General features: G+C 39.6%; 1 protein-coding gene across 1 annotated transcript; it reads right to left on the bottom strand.

Annotated features, from left to right (window-relative positions):
- Positions 1–214: 214 nt before the first annotated feature.
- Positions 215–17,876, bottom strand: LOC114143301 (sodium- and chloride-dependent creatine transporter 1). The gene is made up of 14 exons (XM_028015191.1): positions 17,291–17,876; positions 15,861–16,163; positions 10,288–10,419; positions 9,884–10,205; positions 9,469–9,601; positions 8,078–8,212; positions 7,843–7,946; positions 5,051–5,175; positions 4,860–4,972; positions 2,180–2,320; positions 1,884–1,986; positions 1,700–1,800; positions 1,451–1,621; positions 215–1,318 (listed from the first exon to the last, which is right to left on the bottom strand). The coding sequence occupies exons 1-14, from the start codon at positions 17,319–17,321 to the stop codon at positions 1,190–1,192; spliced, it is 2,043 nt and encodes a 680-aa protein (XP_027870992.1). The 5' UTR covers positions 17,322–17,876; the 3' UTR covers positions 215–1,189.
- Between the last annotated feature and the right edge of the window lie 1,329 nt (positions 17,877–19,205).

The following is a 19,205-nucleotide window of genomic DNA, read 5'->3' as shown; positions in this document are numbered from 1 at the left end:
AGGAAAATACCAACCTTGTTAAACTGGTAGACGCCCTAGAAAATAACATGTTTGGCATCGCAGGGCTAATATACCACTGAACTCCACTTCCAAACTACCCCATTCAGACATTTGAGGTAATTGAACCAAGAAGTTGTTTTTTCTGTATATTTTGTGTATATATTGTACATTTCAGTGAATGAAAACAAGGAAATAAAGACCCTTAACAACACAGTACATCTCTTCATCTGATTGTTTATTGCTTCTCTCTGTTCCATCTCAACATCTCTTTCTCGTGCTTGGTACACAGCTCAGTTGGATGTTATTCTCTTCTCTAAACGTGTTAATAATCCTCATTAACCCCCCCCCCAAAATAACACTAATTCACAACACTACAATACACAAGATACTTAAGTTAGTTTATAATACACAGCTGGAAATGGTGCGGCATTGTCTTGTTGTGATTATATATTTTCTTTCTTTTCATTTCTTCTTTTTTTAAACAAATGGAAGTCATTTTAATTACACTGAATGGAGTGAATACAGCTGGCAGAAATTACTGTCCATAGGCAATGTGACATGTAATTGAAGGTAACACTGCCATGGTCCAACATACTCACACACACACACACACACACACACACACACACACACACACACACACACTCCCTTACATACACATGCAAATGCCCACGCACGTACAGATACACAGGGCACGGGCACACATGCAGCTACATGCATAAACACTATGACGATGGGATTTCACCAGCAGACATGATGGGAGTTCATCTCGACAGTTTTAACCAGAGGTTTCTGCTCATGTGAAACAAAATGCCTTTTTGTTTGGCTTTATATATACTGACAGAAAGGTGCAGAGAGGGGAGACACTGCAGCTATGGGAGACACGATAACACCCACAATACGAGAAAGGGACGAGACAGCACGAAGGCAGGGGGGGGGGTGGACAGAGAGCAGAGTCAGCGAGGTAGAGTGAAAGAAACAGAGCAGAGGGCGTGACTTCATGAATGCAGGTGTGTTTCAGTTCTTCTCCAGTGTTTTCTTTGGTCCATTTGCCCAGGATCTTTTTTTTTCTTTCTTTTTGTACATTTTAAAAATTGTAGAGTGTTTTACTGATTTGTGTTTAGGTCAGACAAGGCCAATGTAGCGTTTGTGCATGTTTTAGTGGACATGTGTTGCTGAGATCAGGTCGTCAGATTACACTCTCAAAGAGGAGGGTGCTCTTCGTCTCTGCAGCGGGCAGCAGCTTGGCCTCGCTTTCTGGCGCCAAGTACTCCAGGTGGTGTCTGCCCCAGATGGGGGTAGTTAGGTTTTGCCACCGCTGCAGGAAGGAAAAGACAATAAAAACACGACAAGCTCTGAATCTGGAAAATGTTCAACCTTGTTTTATATCCAAAGACCCAGAATCATTCAAATGTATCATTAACTGAAAGTCCCAAAAAGATAATCTCACCTCACGCAGAGGTCCTTTGCACCGCAGCAGCTTGTAGAGAACAGTAAGAGGAATACAGAGCATAGAAGAAAGAGCCAGTGCCCATCCAAGTGCTTCTCCCCATAGAGGGTAGGTGTACACCGTGTTGTAGGTGAGGGGTTGGTAGTTCACCACGTGGAAGAGGAACACTGCCTGAATAGACACATAAAACCCCATTAGATTAATACAAACCGGCAAAGTCAAATAGAAAGGGTCTGAAGCCACACATACCACGCAGACGAAAGGCGTGATATAGGACCAGCACCACTTCATGTAGGGTAAGGGCTGATAACCAATCATACGAGCCACGTCATCCATGAAACGGTCTGCGCCTGGAAAGGGGGACACAAGGACGCTGTTTTGAACTGGCCAGCTGTGTAGTTTCTGTTGAGCCTGCTGCAAGGAACTAACTCACCATAAACCCATGCGATCACGACACACTCCCAGAAGGCCTGCCACAACAAAGTGATGCCGCTGGCAGAGTAGTAGTCAAAAATTTGGAATACATACATCCCTCCCTGACGGAAACAGAAAGAGCATTCAGAATCTATTCACTGAATTACTTTATTTATTTTTATCCAGTACATTATTAATCTACTCTTAATATTTTAATGAAACTTTTATATCTACTTTATGATGACCTTTTTATGTAACGTTCATACAATCACAGTAATTTCTGATAAAAATATACATTCAAAACCCTTTCTGTACCTCTGTGACCATGGACAAGTCAATAAGGAAGCAGATGATGCAGCAGATGGCAGCAACTACTTCTCGTCTCAATGTGGCAAGGGCAGATTTAGGAGGCAGCATGTCCATGAGTCCTGTTATCAGGCCTTCCACCCCTACGAACTGAAGAGTAGAGAAGATAGGAGAAAAGTTCACGAGAATCTAGTAGACAACACAGTGGCATAGAGGAGTTTGGAAGTTTTCTACGTTTTACTTTTGGAAATTTGTCAGATAATGATATTAGAAAGTTAGAATTTCAAAACTGCTAAAAAGTTCTGACTCTCCCCATAGTTTAAAGTGTTTTTTAATGAGATGCCAAAGGAAGGGCTGAAGTGACTGGAGCTTTCGCTGGCTGCACTTTTCCCCTCACTTCCAAAATAAAAAGGCAAATAAAGCTGTCTGAAAATATCTCCAGTCTAAAAGAACAGATACATTCATGGTGTGGAAACTAAAGGAGTGCCACCCATCACCCTTAAGGTAAAACTGCAGTCTCTTTAAAGAAGCCCACAAATAGCTCTATTCAAGTTAACAGCTTGAGTAATTAACCAGCTGCTGTCCCTGTGTACTGAGCCACGGCTGCTTCAATACAAAAACAGCGAAAGACAAAAGACTAAATTTAAAGGTTGTTTATTCAGGGCTTTTACTTTCTATACATTTTTATGGCTTTCAGTTCCAGTTGAGCAGAATATTTTAACTTATTGATCAACAAATGGGTTTTATTTTATTCATGCTAATAGTTATTTTGTCTGGCTATGTTTCACTGCTTTCATTATCTTTTTGTAGTTTGAATGTTTTACTGATACTTTTACAGCAATTAGTCACTTATTCTTGTAAATGTAAGGTAGAAGTTATCTTTGAGTACCTTTTACTAACGATCCAAACCCAAAATACAATAATTAAATGTTATATTGTATTGTAAAAGCAGCATAAGCAGCAGCAGGAATACAAACAACTTTTCTGAATTACATAAAATCAATTAGTTTGTGATATATCTTGTTTAAATTTTTTATGAATAAATAAAGTGCTATTTTAAATAACGTTGCAGTACTATTTAATAAACTTCAGGAGAAATTAGAAAGAATCTCAAACCAGCCCATGCCTGTTTGGAAGCAACAACATCAGGTTCAGACTCAAAACACCTTTGTTTTATCAAGAAGTTAATATGAAGTGTTACAGCGGACACCGAGTTCTTTGTTTCTAACTGACTGCTGTATGAATCCGCTCACTACTCAGTGTCCTGTCAAACAGCAGATGTTCAATCTAACCGAAAAAGTACTTTATACACTGGAGATTTGAATGCCATCCCTTTCCAGTCTCCCTGCGCAACAATGTATTTAAAGATGCTTGCAGGAAAATAGTTTGGCCTTCAAAATAGAACGCCAAACTTGCAGCACGTTCTTGTGCAACGTGGCATTGGCAGAAAGAGAAAGAGAAAACGAAAACAAAAGGAGAAGAAATGAGGACAAGAATGGAAAGTGAGAGTATGTGAATGGGTCTGAGAGCAGACAGACACTCTCTGTGTGAATCAGACAGAAGTTTCATTGAGAAATCTCCGGGCTTCTAGACAGTAGATGTAGGCCTTGGCTCAAACAGGAAAATAGCAAAGAGGGTGCAAAGAAATGCCATAGATGTGGTGTGTTTAAGTCGTTGGTGTGAAAGGAAGTGAGTCAGAAAAAGGCAGAAAATAAAACAGGTGCTGAGTTACATTGTGGATGAATGATTTTAATACCTAAATCATATTCATGTATGTTTCTGTGCGTTTAGGGATGCATTTGAATCAATCTTTTTTCAGGGTGAAATTATTATACAAAACACAACCTCAATTAATTTATCATATGTTTTTGAACTTTTTTACATTAGAGAATATGTGCTGAGATCTTTTAGCCAACTTTAAGCTGTAAGGGATTTCTTGGTTCTGCAGGTCAAACAGTAATCAGGTTTCATACCTTAATGGAGGTAGCTTCACTTGGGCCAGGTTAGTCTGGATATACTAAATCATCATTTAAAACATGTATCTTTTAACCTTAGTTATTATTGTCTGATACTGAACTACTGTAATTAATCATCCATTCATCCATCCATCCATCCATTTTCTAACACCCTTGTCCCTAATGGGGTCAGGAGGGGTGCTGGTCCCTATCTCCAGCTAACGTTCCGGGCGAGAGACGGGGTACACCCTGGACAGGTCGCCAGTCTGTCGCAGGTAAATAGTCATGTGAAACCTTTAATTGTGAAAAAAAGGAGAATCAGAATAAATTTGTAAGAGGATAAAAGCTTTTTGTCACCACAACATAGTCATCTTTGACTGTATAATTTAGCAATCATATAATTGTGTGAATTAGAGAAAAACTGGAGAAAATTCACTGTTAAATTAACAATTAATTGCTAAATTCACACTGAATTGTGCATTCACACCCAGTTTTTGTTTTTGAAACTCACTGAAGCTGAAAGTTTTAAATAATTCCACCCTGGATAAAGAATAGCTTAAAGTCTTCCTTTAAGGCGCAGAATTAGTATGACAATTATATCTGTGGAGCATCTGTGCAAATGTTTCAAACTGGATGCACTTTAAATTTAAATAGAGTCGCAGTGTCAGGATAAGATGTTTAACCCAATTACCTCTGAGCTAACTTCTTTCACCAAGGTCAAGTCTCAGCATTACCTGACTGTCCAGGCCCAGTACGAGTAACATGAAGAAAAACAGCGCTGCCCAAAGCGGTGCCAGAGGCATCAGCGTCACAGCCTTGGGGTAGGCTATGAAAGCCAGGCCTGGGCCTACACACAGAGAAACACAGTTAGAATGATAAAACCCTTCGATACTGAGAGTGACTCATAACTGATGAGTGGACTCACCACTCTCAGCCACTTTGCTGATGTCCACTCCCTGTTCTGCAGCCATGAAGCCCAGAGCAGAGAACACAACGAAACCAGCAAAAAAACTGGTTCCACTGTTGATAAGAGCCAGGATAAATGCATCCCTGCAGGGAAACGGCAAAAAACCCCAAAAAACAATTACACGAAGAAAAAAAAAAACTGTGGGAAAAATATGTCAGAGCATATGACGTAACATAGGCTTATGTAACATACTCAAGACAGACCCAAGCAAAGAGGAGATAGCCTGGGATGGTAAATTAGAGATCAATAGCAATTTCTCTGAAATACATAGCTGTCTTAGATGGCATGTAGCAAGGAGAGCTAATGCCTCCGACTGCCAGACAAGTTGCACTTCAAATCTATATTTCCATTTTGTGTGCTATTAGAAGCGGTCATGTGAGTTAAGTGACTCATGCTGGAGTATGCTCTCTGTTGGAAATACTGATTTACACTTCAGAATCTAAAAAAACATGTCTGTTTTTGGACTTATACACCACTATAAGTCCAACTACAAGTGCTACTGTATTAAGGTCTACAGTAGCACAACTCCACTCAGATATGAGGAATGTATAAACAACATCTGCACTGGTTGCTGTAATACTGTTTCATGGTAATGTTTATGAGCACCCTCCTCTAAGGAAAAATGTCAACAGCCTCTAGGAATCAATTTTCCTTCCTCAATGCTGTTTTTTTTTTTTTTTTGCTCTTTCCACAAGCGCTTCTGTGACTTTTCCTGTAAACAAACAGAAGCAAACACCTTGAATCCCTCTGAGTAGAGACTGCCTGAGAATGTGTGCCGTAATCCCGATTTATTACAGCATTCAAACAAGAAAGAAAGAAAATTCTTTTAAACCAAATGGCAGTCAGTTCAGGAAAATTGATTGCTTTATTTCTTATTAACGAAAAGACGGCATGCATTAAAATAGTTTGAACAGCAGCTGCCTTCCAGTCATTACAGCTAATGTGTTCATTTTCAAGGTATCCTGTCAAATGGTTCCAAACAACGCTGTTAACAGGTCGATAGATTATTATTTTAGATTTTTGAAGCGTCATGGCAAACATACCATAAAAGAAAGCTGTTAATCTTTGAGGTTGCCTGGAAAGGCATGCGTACCTATTGAACATTTTCACATTAAGCCCTACCGATTGCAATTAGGAATTGCAGTGTGCTTCATGGCAATTTGATGTGACAGAACAAGACAGAGTAGTGCATAATTGTGAAGAGGAAGAAAGTTTCTTCAAATTTCTTTGCATTATATTTTGCTGACTTTTCCCCCATATTCATAAAGGAAATCCTGTGCAACCAATTGCTTTCAGAAATCACCCAATTGGCAAACATACATTATTTGTGAGTAAGAATAGACCCAAGTGTCCTGTGAAGACCCCAGGGTTTTGTAAGAGAATGTAATGACCTGCATGTGTAACTCAGTGTGTGGCAAAAAAAAGGGGCCACTGCTCATCAACCTGAATACATAACTGCCACTGTTAAACCTGATAGTGGCAGTATTATGACGTGAGAAAAATATTTACTTTGGGATTGATACAGAGCTGAAGAGAAGATGGATTGAGCTAAATTCAGGATAATCCCTGAACAAAAATCTGTTCGAGGCTCTTAGTCACCTGAGACTCAGTTCACCATCCAGCACAAATAAGCTAAACACAAAGCCAGATCTATAATGAAAAGATTTAGACCAAAGTGTATTTATGTGCTACAAAGTCACAGTTCAAACCTAAACTGAGAATCTGTGGGAAAATGTTAAAATTGCTGTTCAAAGATAGGTTCTCCATAAATCTGACTGAAACTGAGCACAAAATTATTGGGAAACGTTTTAGTCTTTACATGTGCAGTGGTGGTAGAGATATACAAAGAATTGCAGCTGTGATAGCAGCATGAGGTGATTCTACACTCGATAGTCAGGAAGGCTGAAAATAAATGCACACCACAGTTTTTATTTCTATCTGTAAACGTGACAAAAAAAAAACATGTTTATTTTTCTTTCATTACTATTCACCTTTATTTGTATTGTTTAGTACACATCACAATAAATACAATAAAATTTGTTATTGTAAAGTGAAAATTGTGAAAAAGTTCAACGCAGATAGAAAAGTTTTCAAAAACACTGCATTTCCTGACCTATCGCATGTGTGAGAGCTAACATTTACCACAACACAACATGATCTGGTAACTTCCAACTAAGATTAAAGAAGAAGTGAAAATGTCTACTAGCAAAATATTTATGAAATCCCATTTTTATGAGCATTCCAAATATGCAGGCTGTGTTGTGAGATTTACCACAGAGATCCATACTACTGCTCCAGAATTATGCAACTATTGCTTGAGGACATTAATGTCACAAACGTTGCTGAAACATGTGAAAGCGCAGGCAACAAACAAAAGTGAAGCCATATTTGGACAGAACTTTACGCACACTTTCAGGAAAACTATAGGAGAAATATTCTTTAAGTTGGGGCTATCTGCCCAGAAACATTTTAGATTTCATTTATTCTTCCAATGCATTTCCAAGTTTAATAATTATAATATTAAACTTGGTCTTCCAACGCATTTCCAAGTTTAATATTATAAATATTCCAACGCATTTCCAAGTTTAATATTTATAATACCCATAGAAAAGTGTATACATTACATGATAAGACATTGGAAGACCAAATGAGAGTGTATTGGGATGAAAAGTAAGGTCATGACTTCTTTTTAAAAGTGTCCGCTTTTCAGAATCAGCGGTGTCTGGATTTTATGCTGTGTAAAAACTCACTGGTAACAGTTGTTATGGAAGCGGTTGTAGCTGCCCAGTGCAGTTAGGGCACCAAGTCCGATGGCATAGGAGAAGAAAATCTGAGTTCCAGCATCAATCCACACCTATAATGGAAAATTAAAAGACTATTTCCAACGATCCTGATCCACTCATTAAGTCTTTGTTCAAACTATCTTATATTACTTGGTTTTTGGACTGTAGAACAGAAAAAAAACGTGTAATGGAAGAATGTTACCTGTGCTTCTCCCAGTTTGGACCAGTCTGGTTTTAGGTAGTAAACAATTCCATCCAGAGCTCCAGGCAGGCTGACTCCATGAGCCAGAAGAACCACCAGAACTAAGTAGGGGAACAGTGCTGTGAAGTACACAACCTAAACAAATTGCACATAAAAAAAGAGCTTCAGGTGCACTTCTTTACAATCTGAGACTAATTAATTCTGAAGATTTTGATTGCTGATGTGCAATGAAGTCCTAATACTATATGACTTTGATTAGTACTCAAGTGTAGCTTGTTGAGCAAGATTTTATTTAGAGGTGTCCATGTCAAGGAGGCTAGCTACAAATAAACAGCACACTTTTCTCAGCGTGTGCTGAGAAAGGTACATGCTTCATTATGTTCATTGCTTCAACATAATGAAGCAACACTTCATTATGTTGCTCTAGTACTAAAAGATTTCAGCATGGCAAAACGTGGAAATATTTAAACTTTTTTTAAAGTTTTGAAACTTAAAAAAATATAAAGGATAGAGTCAATTTGGTTAAATTCATTTGAGCTATTGTAGAATGGTTCTTATCACTTCCTGATTACCTGCTTTGCAAATACTCAAGGCACAAGTAGAAGCAGATTACGCACTTCCTTTAAGAGATGTGTAAGGGACTCTGGCGAGTCACTGAGAAGAAAAGGTGGCCTGTTTATGGAAACCCAGAAAACACGGACACTCCCTGCAATAGTGGGTGTTGCAGGGAGTACACCTTTTCTGAAAGTTCTCTATGTCAAGTTATTATAAGGAGGCCGCTCCCAGTCACCATGTAAAAGTGTGAGTCTGGTGGAAATAAAATACTGAAAGAGCACAGTTTGTCTTGGTCTGACAAGGTAAACAGGGGTAGGAAAAGGCCCCTTTGAGCTTGCAAACATGTACATAGTGGAAAGGCAATAAGCAGCTTACAGCAGGTCAGTTCAATCTGATTCATTATTTTTACCCTCCCTCTATAAGTTTTAGCTGCTGTGGGAGTCACAAGAATGTACATTTCTACATGTTACAAAATGAGGATTTATAGCAACGTTTTGAAGAAAATAAAAACAAGAAGTAGCTAGGCGTTTGCTCAGATTACATTCTAAGAAATATTTGGGGATCATCAAATGTTATGGTTTAAAAATCCTCAGAAATAGGCAAGCATTCAAAGAAAGTTCTTCCATTTCAGTCCAGAACCCTCCTCTGTGTTAAAGCTCATTTGGAGCTGAGAAGGAAAAAAACGCTGCAGTTACTTTCCCTTACGCATTCACAACAAATGTTTGTGTGCGCCTTTCATACAGTCTGTATGAATAATAATCTGGTTTATGTAAACCTAAATAATGACATGTGATGCTAGGTAGGTGTTAGCATTTTGCCTCTACATAAGACATTACCTTGCCAGTAGATTTCACTCCTTTCCATATGCAGAAGTAAACGATGACCCAGGTGGCTATGAGACACAGCACCATCTCATAGCTGATCGCACCGGGTTCATGCAGGCCTCCAGAGAGACGGAGCACTTTACGTCTGGAAAGGAAAGCAGGAGACTGATTCGGGCCTAAATTAGGCAAATGAAAAACCAGAATGATTTCAAAAGTATATTCACAGTGAAACAACTTGAACACTGTGACTGAACTGAGCTGTGTTTTTCCAAATCAAATCACTTGTTTTGGCTTGCAAATTGAGAAAAACACAAAGACGTCAAATATACAAAACGCATTTCAAATGAGGAAACTGTAACTTTGTCCGTGTCTTTGTTGTGTTCAGTTTCTAAATTTCGTCACGCTCAAGTGAGGGATATAAACCTACTCCCAGAACTCGATGACCGGGGAGCGCAGACCCTCAGCCTCCATGCAGCTGTTATTGATCAGGAAAAGGGAGGTCAGGTTCAGCGGGGGCAGGGTGGATGAGAAGTTGGAGGGGGAGGCAGAAGGCGTTGGCAGAGCGCTACGGTTGTGGCAGGCGCGTCGGAAATCCTGTGTGCAGTTGGGGGTGTTCCAAGGGTGTCCGCAGGTGGCCCACGGCAGTGGGTCAGTGAAAGAGTGGAAGAAATAGTAGAGGCCCCACACCAGTATCATGATGTAGTAGGTATTACAGAAAAACACAATCACCATTGATGCTAGTCCCAGACCTAGAGAAGAGAGGAAAGCGTTTGATTCCCTCAGCAGAACTCAGTATCAGACTTTGTCAGAGAATTACGGAAAAGTATTTACCCTTAAAGAGCGGAGCGATGTTCCACGCAGAGACTCCTCCTTGCTTCATGAACTGGCCCAGTGCGATCTCCAGGAAGAAGACAGGGATTCCCCCGATGAACACGATCAGCAAGTAGGGGATCAGGAAAACCCCTGAAAAACACACATTCACGCAGACTATTTAATGCATCTTTGGTCATTTTCCACCCGTTGTTTTTAGGTGCAAAAAGTACCTGTCTGTAATACCATGTCAATTTGTAGTCACCTTTTCGAATCAAAGCAGTACACTGACCCACAGCTAAGTTCAGTAGTTACCAGAACAATTCATCACTGCAGCGTAAAGTTCATGTTTAATTTTTGAGCTTTGAACCTCTGTGTTTTAGAAAACGTGCTGGATTTTGAACTATTAGCAGTCTTTTGGAAATCACAGAATTAAAGTGAGGATCTACAACAGTGGTCTCAAACTGCATGTCTGAAGGTCCGGAGTCCTGGAACTTTTAGGCGTCTCTCTGCTTCAGCACATCTGGCTCCAGTATTAGTTCATTAGCAGACCAGCTCTGTAGAGGCTGACTGCCTGCTAGTGAGGAAGGTTTGTTGTTTAAACCAAGTGTGAAGGACAAGGGACTCATCTAAATGTTGCAGGACTCTGGCCCTCGAGACATGCAGTTTGAGACCATGGGTCTACATTATATAAGAATACACACACAGGAACGTACATTTATAGTTAGCCAAGTTAATCACAAGCATACAATGATGAAGAATGTTTCCAATGCCATATCCAAATTATTTGGTGTTTTTTTAATTAGCAACACGCCGCTTTACAGTTCTCTGCTCCTAATATAAATAAATACTGGGAATTCAAAGCAGGAAGGCTAAAAATAAGTATTTTCTTTTGATCGCTGTGAACTTGCTGAAGATGGTAAAGAGAAATTGGAAGTTGGCAAAAACTACTTTTGGCAGACCAAAGTTTGCAATAAGACACCAGTAAGAAATAATTGATTTATCTCTGTATTATTATGCATCAGAGATTGGGAAAGTGTTTTCATTTTCTTTTCCAAAGAAAAACACAATATAGGAAAGGCAGGTGCACTGGCAGAAACAAAGTCTAATACTAAATGTATAAGTCAGGTTTACGGTCTTAGGGACAGATGACCAACTTGGAGTTAAGAGGTAAGAAAAGACAAAATATGTGAAATCCATGGAGGAGGACAGACCAGATGCTCTGTGTGAAATAACCACAATGTCTCCCTTTATCACAAGTGTTTGAACACATTAGTAGAGTACGGTATCAGACTTTGACTTGGAAGCTGCAAGGTGACGAGGCAGAAAAAGGAGACGATATGAGGACAATCGACAGGAAGCCGAGACATGTAGAACTTGGTTGTGCTAATGGCTTTCTGTGTTGTGCTAATCCCTCTTTTTGAATTCTTACACTGCAGCACAAGTGTGAGCTGATCAGCAGAAGGGGGAAAAACCCACAGAAATGTGGCATGAGCCATTCAAATCACTGAATGGAATTTCAACCACTTGGTTTTGTTAATAACACAGCCGAGCGATGCCAACATAGTGCGCAGATGGGAGGGAGTCACATGACGGCGATGACGCAGAGCAGAAAGAGGCCAAGAAGAAAGGAGGGAAAGATGGATAGATTACATGAGAGGCAGGCAGGGAACTGGGACAGCGCTACGGAGCTCTGACAGAGAGCAACAAAATAAATATCACACACCGAAGCAATGACTTTGTGGGCTCTGCCACTTGACAGCTTCAGCTCCTCTTTCTTTTTTAAATGCTGTTTCTCTGAGAGAAGGGAGTTTTAGCCAAATAAGGAAACATTTGCAAGTCAAAGAGAGAAAAGGGTTGGGAGAGCAGGAGAGAGAAAGACACAGACGCCTGCACTGACATATCTCAACATATTGTTCAAATTATCAAGTCGCAGGCGTCTGACAGGCTTAAATAAATCCTCTGTAATCCTAAGAGGACGAGACACACTGGCTGATTTACAGAGAAACATCTGATTTGTAGGGGATTACTTACATAATTTTACATTGGTTTAGTCTTTTAGTGTTTCACGCAGGCGGCCTTTTTGCTTCATTTACAAGCAGGTGTTGCCGAAGACGTTTGCTGTACAATGAAATGTAATTGATCAAGTTTTCGCTCCGCCCTCGAGTTGATCAAGGGCGTAGCGACTGTCGCAGATGAGAACGTGCTGACGCTGAGAGTACGAATGGACGGGTTATTACGTAACACATACATACGCCTCCCTATGCTGGAATAGAACACCTCTGTACGCATCAGGATTGCAGGACAGGCGCGCAGGAGGCGCACTGTGTGAGGCAGAGTATTGTTATATGACACCAGTAGGTGGGTATCAGAGCTGCTGGTCACAAGACACACACACATATATGAGGGAGGGTGGTGTTATCACACATTCAGCTTTATTTCAATGAAACGCCTCATAAAAAAACTGAAAGGTGGGTAGGGCAGCGATAAAGAAAAATCAAGGGCAAAAGTCGTAGTGAGGTGAGGTAACTCTTGGGCAAGGTGACTTACTTTTCCAACCTAACATAATGCTGGTCGAAGGCCTGATAGGGAAACGAGAGCAGGACAAACGCAGCTGGACTATTTGTTCTAAGTCCGACCGTTAAGTAGCGGCTGACTATAATAAATAAAGAATCACGTGGAGAGGCTGAGCTTTAGAGCTACGTGTTCACAGGCACGCAGGCCTTTCTAGACCTGCCCTCACAGCACTATGGCTCACCATGTTGGCAATAAACCATACACACTGTGTGAAGTGCACGTACAGATAAAGCTTCAGTTACTGAGACTTCTTTTTCATGAAAATCCAATTTACATACATTACAGGAAAATTATATAACCTCACTTTTTGACTTGAAATGGACTAAACCTTCTCTTTACTATAGACATAGTTAAGGTTACCAAAATGATTTCTACTTGCTACAAGCTTGAATAATGAGCAAGAAAATTGCTTTGCCAGTATATTAAACAACTTTTGATACATATGCTTAGCATCTTCAATGTTTTAGGTATGCCTCTAAGTCCTTGGAAGTACACTTATACTAAAGATTATTGATGCTCTGGGGTCATTTTAGATTAGAAGTTATTTTTCAGTGAACCGAGAAGTTTGTTTCTGTTAGGAAAGGGGGAAAGCATCTCACAAAAGTCATTAAAGCCCAACAAAAACTACATCACTATATAAAAAAAGTTTTTTTATTTACATATGAATGAAACAGCATGTTGAATTTTTGTATACACTTCCCAAGATTCAGTTGAAAAATCTTTATTTGGTGTTATAGTAAAACCTTCTTAAAACTGGTGACCAGGTTTTTTCATTTTTCTAGTGCTATTTTGATTATTTATCTTTGGTGATGACCTCCAAGTCTTTGAAGCTGGAAGGCCTCCTTGCTATCACCCTAATCTTTAATCCAGATTCTTTACCAAATTCAAGATAGGATTCCGGCTGGGTCGACCCAAAACACTAATATTACTTCCATCTAGAAGAAAAAGAACAATAACCGAACTCTACCAGGGATATGAATAATTATGGGTGGTTTAACTCTATTATGGATGTTTTGCTGTACTCGAGAAGCGCTGAAGAGGTCAACATTTGTTTATTTATGTAACAGATCAGGGAAGCAATCAAGACCTGCATTCAATTCCTTCTTTGTTTATGTCAGTTCCTCACCAACACAAAACAGACGGTTGACGATGGCAGACACAAAGGAGAAGTCAGGCGGATGGAATTCCAAAATTTTTAAACTGAAACAGATAACAGACCAGATGATCCCACAAGGCTGTGCAAACCAACTGAATATCTACCAAAATAAAGATATTTGAATCACTCCATAGTGAAAAAGAAACTCTGGAATGAACAGAATTGTGTCTAAATCAATTTTAGGGTTTTAAATAATCTACTGTTTAGAGGGTTCAAAACTTCACCTTATGTATTCACTCGACATACCATGGATTCCACCATGTCAATACTAATTAGAAAAAGATAAAACAAAAATGTTTTCTGTGAAAAGCCTATCACAACCCAAAAATTCAAGAAATGTGTTAAATATGCAAAGCCCCAGAAATCAAATGAGGGAGTGCACTTTAACTCATAACTGTGGAATGAGCTTTAATAAAAATGGTCAACAAACTGATGTTGAACTCTTATGGAAGAAAGCTATGCAGAAAGACATGCAGATCAGATGATGACAAGGCTCATCAGGAATTGTGTTAATTGCGCTGAGGAGTTGATTCTCATTAGGGAAACACAAGGGGCAGAAACTGCTGAGTAAGCTGGTTGAATGCAAGGGCTGCATTTTACAGCACCTATCTGGATGCTTTATCAAAGGTATGACTATCTTTAATCAAAGTGAGTTTTATTTGCATTACTTGTTTCCTTGTGGTTGTATTTCAATTGTGAACTGAACAGAAAACACACGTACAAACACTTTAAACAAACCAAACACAGATGGAGATCATGAAGGAAATTTAAAATTTTTAGTTCTACACCTGATAATTGAAGTCAATTTACTGATAAAAATAAAAAATGTTCTTTATTCTACCTTGTAAAAGACTCCTGTAATCCATTGAATATAAACTAATTTTCATTTTAAATAATCAATTTATGTGGAAAAATACATAAGTCACTACAACATGATATAAATATAAGTGAAACTATTAACAATGTTACCTAATATGTGTTTTTCTTCTAGCAACAGACCTGTATTTTGTATTATACAGCTCTGTGTGGGTGAGAACTCTCAACATGTCTTATTAATAATCGGGTAAATTAACTCTGTGTGCTTTCATAAAATACTTTGATAGAAACCACATTTAGTTTCCTGATTTTCTTCCTTTAAACGGTCCTAGACCGATTGGAGAAACATGTGAGAAATCAAATTTTGAAAAGCTTTTTATTATGTAACATTTAATTAGAGATCAGGCTTTCACTGGTCTCCGCCAATTTCCGATGTTTTTATTATCTGAGCTGACAGTTTTGATTGTGGGCGAGTTCAATTTAAATTTTTTTTTGAAAGACTGCTTTTTAGAGGATATTTTGTTTTCAGATTAACCTAATTTATCAATTAAATGAAAAAAATAACAACAACAAAAACACTAATCCTAGAATAAAAAATGTGCTGTTGGTTCTTTCATAGAGGTAGTGAGAAAATAAAGAAATTACATTATCCTCATTTGTTCCTGTGTATAAATGACGCATATGGTCCTAATCATTACCTGATTTCTACATAACCAGTAACAAAAATGTAACTAACAACCATACCATTTCTAGACATGTTTTATAGTGAAAACAGAAGGGTTAGTTTCCAGATTTTTTTTGCATTTAAAAATCTATTTGACCTGACTCAAAGACTTGCTCACCGATTGGTGAAAAATGTTAAATTAAATACTAAGTAACATCATTCTGTTTTTATGAGCATTTATAAATCTCAAGCTACTTCAAAGTTTCTGAAAGTCAGCGCTGAGCATCAGATATATTCAAGAAAGTCTCACCATGTCTGTATTTTCAGTGTGCATGTCTGTGTGCTCAAAAGCAGAGACCTAGAGGGGCCTTTGAAGCTTACCTCCTCCATTCTTGTAGCAGAGGTAAGGGAACCGCCACACGTTGCCCAAGCCCACAGCGAATCCCACGCAGGACATGATGAAGTCCATCTGTCTGGTCCAGGTCTCTCGCTCTCCTTCCTGTCCCACCAGGGTTCCATTCCCGGTCCCTGCTGTGGCCCCGTCCTGGGTCTGCGGTGGGCCAGCCCCTCCACCCTCTCCACACCCTGAGTCGGCACCTAGCACCGGCACCAGGGGGCGAGCTGACCCCCCGCCCTCCTCCTCGGACAGGGCCCCTGCCTCCGTTTGGGAGACACTGATTTCATCTGAACACAGAGAGAGGGGTCAGATGACAAAGAAAAGGGAGATGGGGTGAGGTGGAGTAATGAAAGGATCTGAAATGGATCTGTATGAGAGTCAGACCTGAATAAACTAGACACATTCTACGTCATCACAGATGACCCACTATCAAAGAAACCACACATACAATGAATGAAAACTAAGGAGGCTTGACTCCCTTTCATTAGCACATCTCGTCACAAACCTTCTCTGTCTTGCAAATTTATATTTCGAAGCTACCGGTACTGTGTTGGAGTGCACTGTGATCACTGATCCCTCCCCCGATGTTCATTCTCTGTCTGCGTCTCACAAGCGGCGTGATTGGTGTGCTGCAGCACACAAGCCCAGCAGAGCCACCTCGGCACAGCTCCACTGTTACTCATAAAGCTTTTGTTTCCTCTGTTTTACATAACCCACTAAGTAAGGGTGAGGCCACGTCACTTTTCACCAGTGGCATTTCAGGATATGAGGAGTCAGACGCCCTGAGATGGATGCAAAGCGGGCCAGATGAATCCAGATCAGAGCAGTTTAAAGGGTGTGTGTGTGTGTGTGTGCGTACGGATCAGGAGGGAGGAACAAATTGGGAGAAATTATTCAGGCATCAGCGTGGAAAGATGATGTCTTTGGTTTGAGATGATTCATGTGAGGAAGAGCTGCGTGGCGTATTGTTAATTAAAAATAAATCAGCAGCCTGGTGGAGAATACAATGAGACAGGATAGTTTATATTAAAAAAAAACACTAGGGCTGGGGAAAAAATCTATTTTAAGAAGGCTGGAGCATAACAGAAAGATAAGCCTTACCAAGCTGAGGAATGAAGTACTGAGGATTTTCATTGGAAATAAAGTGAATTCTCCTTTCAGAGGTTAATAGTTCAGCTTCAGTGTGACTGGAGGCTACATGTGCCATATTTTATTGTCATATCTCATGATGTATTAAGCAATAAAGGCAGAAGCTGGTAGAGTTCAGCTGTTGTGTCTGATCCCTTGTGAGTAATGTGAAAACAGCGATGCATTCATTGATCTAAAGGTGTTGAAATGTCTGCTAAATGTTTAATCAGCTGTAAAGTTAAAAATAAATAAATAACATTAAACAGGATGTCCATGCAAGACTTACCTTGGCTGTTCTCTTCCAACTCAGGTGACATGTTAGGTGAAGAAAGAAGCTGGTTGTTTTTGTTATGGCAGGGGGAAGCTTTCAATTTTTTTTTAAAGAATATGTTTGTTTGAAAAAAACGTACCCGGCTGGCTCAGAGGGGGAGACAGAGAGATGTAGCCACAGTGTAGGCTACACTCCTCCAATTGTTCTTGTTGTTATCTGAGTTTGTTATTTCTCCTCTCTGAAATAATAAAAAAGATTCAGTTTTTTTTTTTTTTTTTTTTTTAAATATCACACGTTGGAACCCCTCAGCTCAGCCGAAAGAGATGGAAAAAATGTCACAAAGCGCCGCGGTCAGTTGAGCCGTTGACAAGGAGGAGATTCAAAAGCAGTCGACGAAGCACTTAAAGGTAAGCCTGAAGAATCTCATGGATAACCCCTTAAATGAAAAATGATACTACGCCTAAGGGTAAATAATTTGTATGATTATTTGATTCAGCAGCTCGGTTAGAAGTCCATGATCCCTGTTCTGCGAGGTGCCGCGGTTCGACGGCTCGGAGAATGTGATCCGCTCGACTCGACGGTCCGTTAGCTGTGGCGGACTCTCTACCCCCGCCTCCTCGCGCTGCCGGCCGACTGACGTGATTGGCTGAGGGGAGTTCCCGGTGGTGCGCGCACAGCATCAGCAGCAGCCCTCAGCCAGAAAGCGTCACGACAAGGATGCGTTGATTACGTCCTTGACCTGATATCAATGGAAATAATAGCGGATAGGATCGGGGCACAGCGCGCTGTCTAATACCGTCCGGTTTTGTTTGTTTGTTTGTTTTTGATTCGTCCTATATCTCAAGGCCCCAGGAAATGTGTTAATATTAACCGATTGACATGAACTTGGTTTATTTAGACTGTATCTAAAACCGTTATCAAGTAAAACCAATCATTGACTACTTTATTAAAAATAAATTAGTCGAAATAATAATTGCATAATAATAATACAATAATTATTATTAATTATTAATAATAATTATTATTATATTACAATAGTAACAATAATAATAATAATTGCCCCGAAATAATAATTCGGTGCAATTATTAGTTTTTTTTTGTTTGTTTATTCTTAAATAAATGTTGGAAGAAGGAATGCTGACATAATTTTTAATAGGTTTTCTCCCTGATATTTGTTTATTACACATTCAGTGTTTACGAAAATATCTGAGAAAGAGTGATAAAACAAAAGTGTAAGTCTTTGGAAGGTGTCAATCCCGTTACATTTGGCATACAACTAACAGTACATCATACCAACAGGAAGATGTGATGCTATTGCTATTATCTGGGGATTTTTTTGCTGCTTCAGTACCTGTCATAATTGATTACATAATTATGCCCTTAAGCGGAAAATCCTTAAGTTATCAGTTCATTGCCAAAAGCTCAAGTACAGCCTGGTTATGCAGCAAGATAATAAGCTGAAGCATTCAGAGGCAATATGTCCATCTCTGAACCTCTAACAAAACCTCCCAAATCAGTCTTTTGTATCGGCTGAGTCAGTCTGGACTTTACTCCGACTGAAATGCTGTGGAAGGACTTTAAATATGATCATGATTCATGTTCAAAAGCAATCTAATAAGTCTCAATTAACACAATTCTCCTGGAGACAGTGGATCAAAATTCCTCCACTACAATCTTACATTATGTGCCAAGTTCGACTGGAAAATTAAATCAGTATATTCATGAAGCTTGTCATCAGGGGGAATCATCAAGTGTACAAAGATTTCATGGTAGATGGCAGTTCTGTTTTTGGAACACACTGGACCAACTGCACATGATATAGCTCCCCAACAACTTGAATTCTGTCCTTCTTTACGCTTCCTCCACCTCATCCTCCTCCTCCTCAGGGTCATACAGTCCTCCTCACTGTGTGACCCTGATTTCTTATTTT

This window comes from Xiphophorus couchianus, chromosome 1 (genome assembly GCF_001444195.1).
Source record: "Xiphophorus couchianus chromosome 1, X_couchianus-1.0, whole genome shotgun sequence".
Taxonomy (NCBI): domain Eukaryota; kingdom Metazoa; phylum Chordata; class Actinopteri; order Cyprinodontiformes; family Poeciliidae; genus Xiphophorus; species Xiphophorus couchianus.
The sequence above is the reverse complement of the archived record's forward strand: the minus strand, read 5'-3'. Positions and strand labels throughout refer to the sequence as shown.

Excerpts from the sequence above, each read along its gene's own strand:
- LOC114143301 (XM_028015191.1), bottom strand. The coding sequence starts at position 17,321 with ATGTCACCTGAGTTGGAAGAGAACAGCCAAG. Across the intron at positions 10,206-10,287 it reads CATCGCTCCGCTCTTTAAGG|GTCTGGGACTAGCATCAATG; the intron begins GTAAATACTTTT and ends TCTCTTCTCTAG. Across the intron at positions 5,176-7,842 it reads TTCCATAACAACTGTTACCA|GGATGCATTTATCCTGGCTC; the intron begins GTGAGTTTTTAC and ends GTTTCCCTGCAG.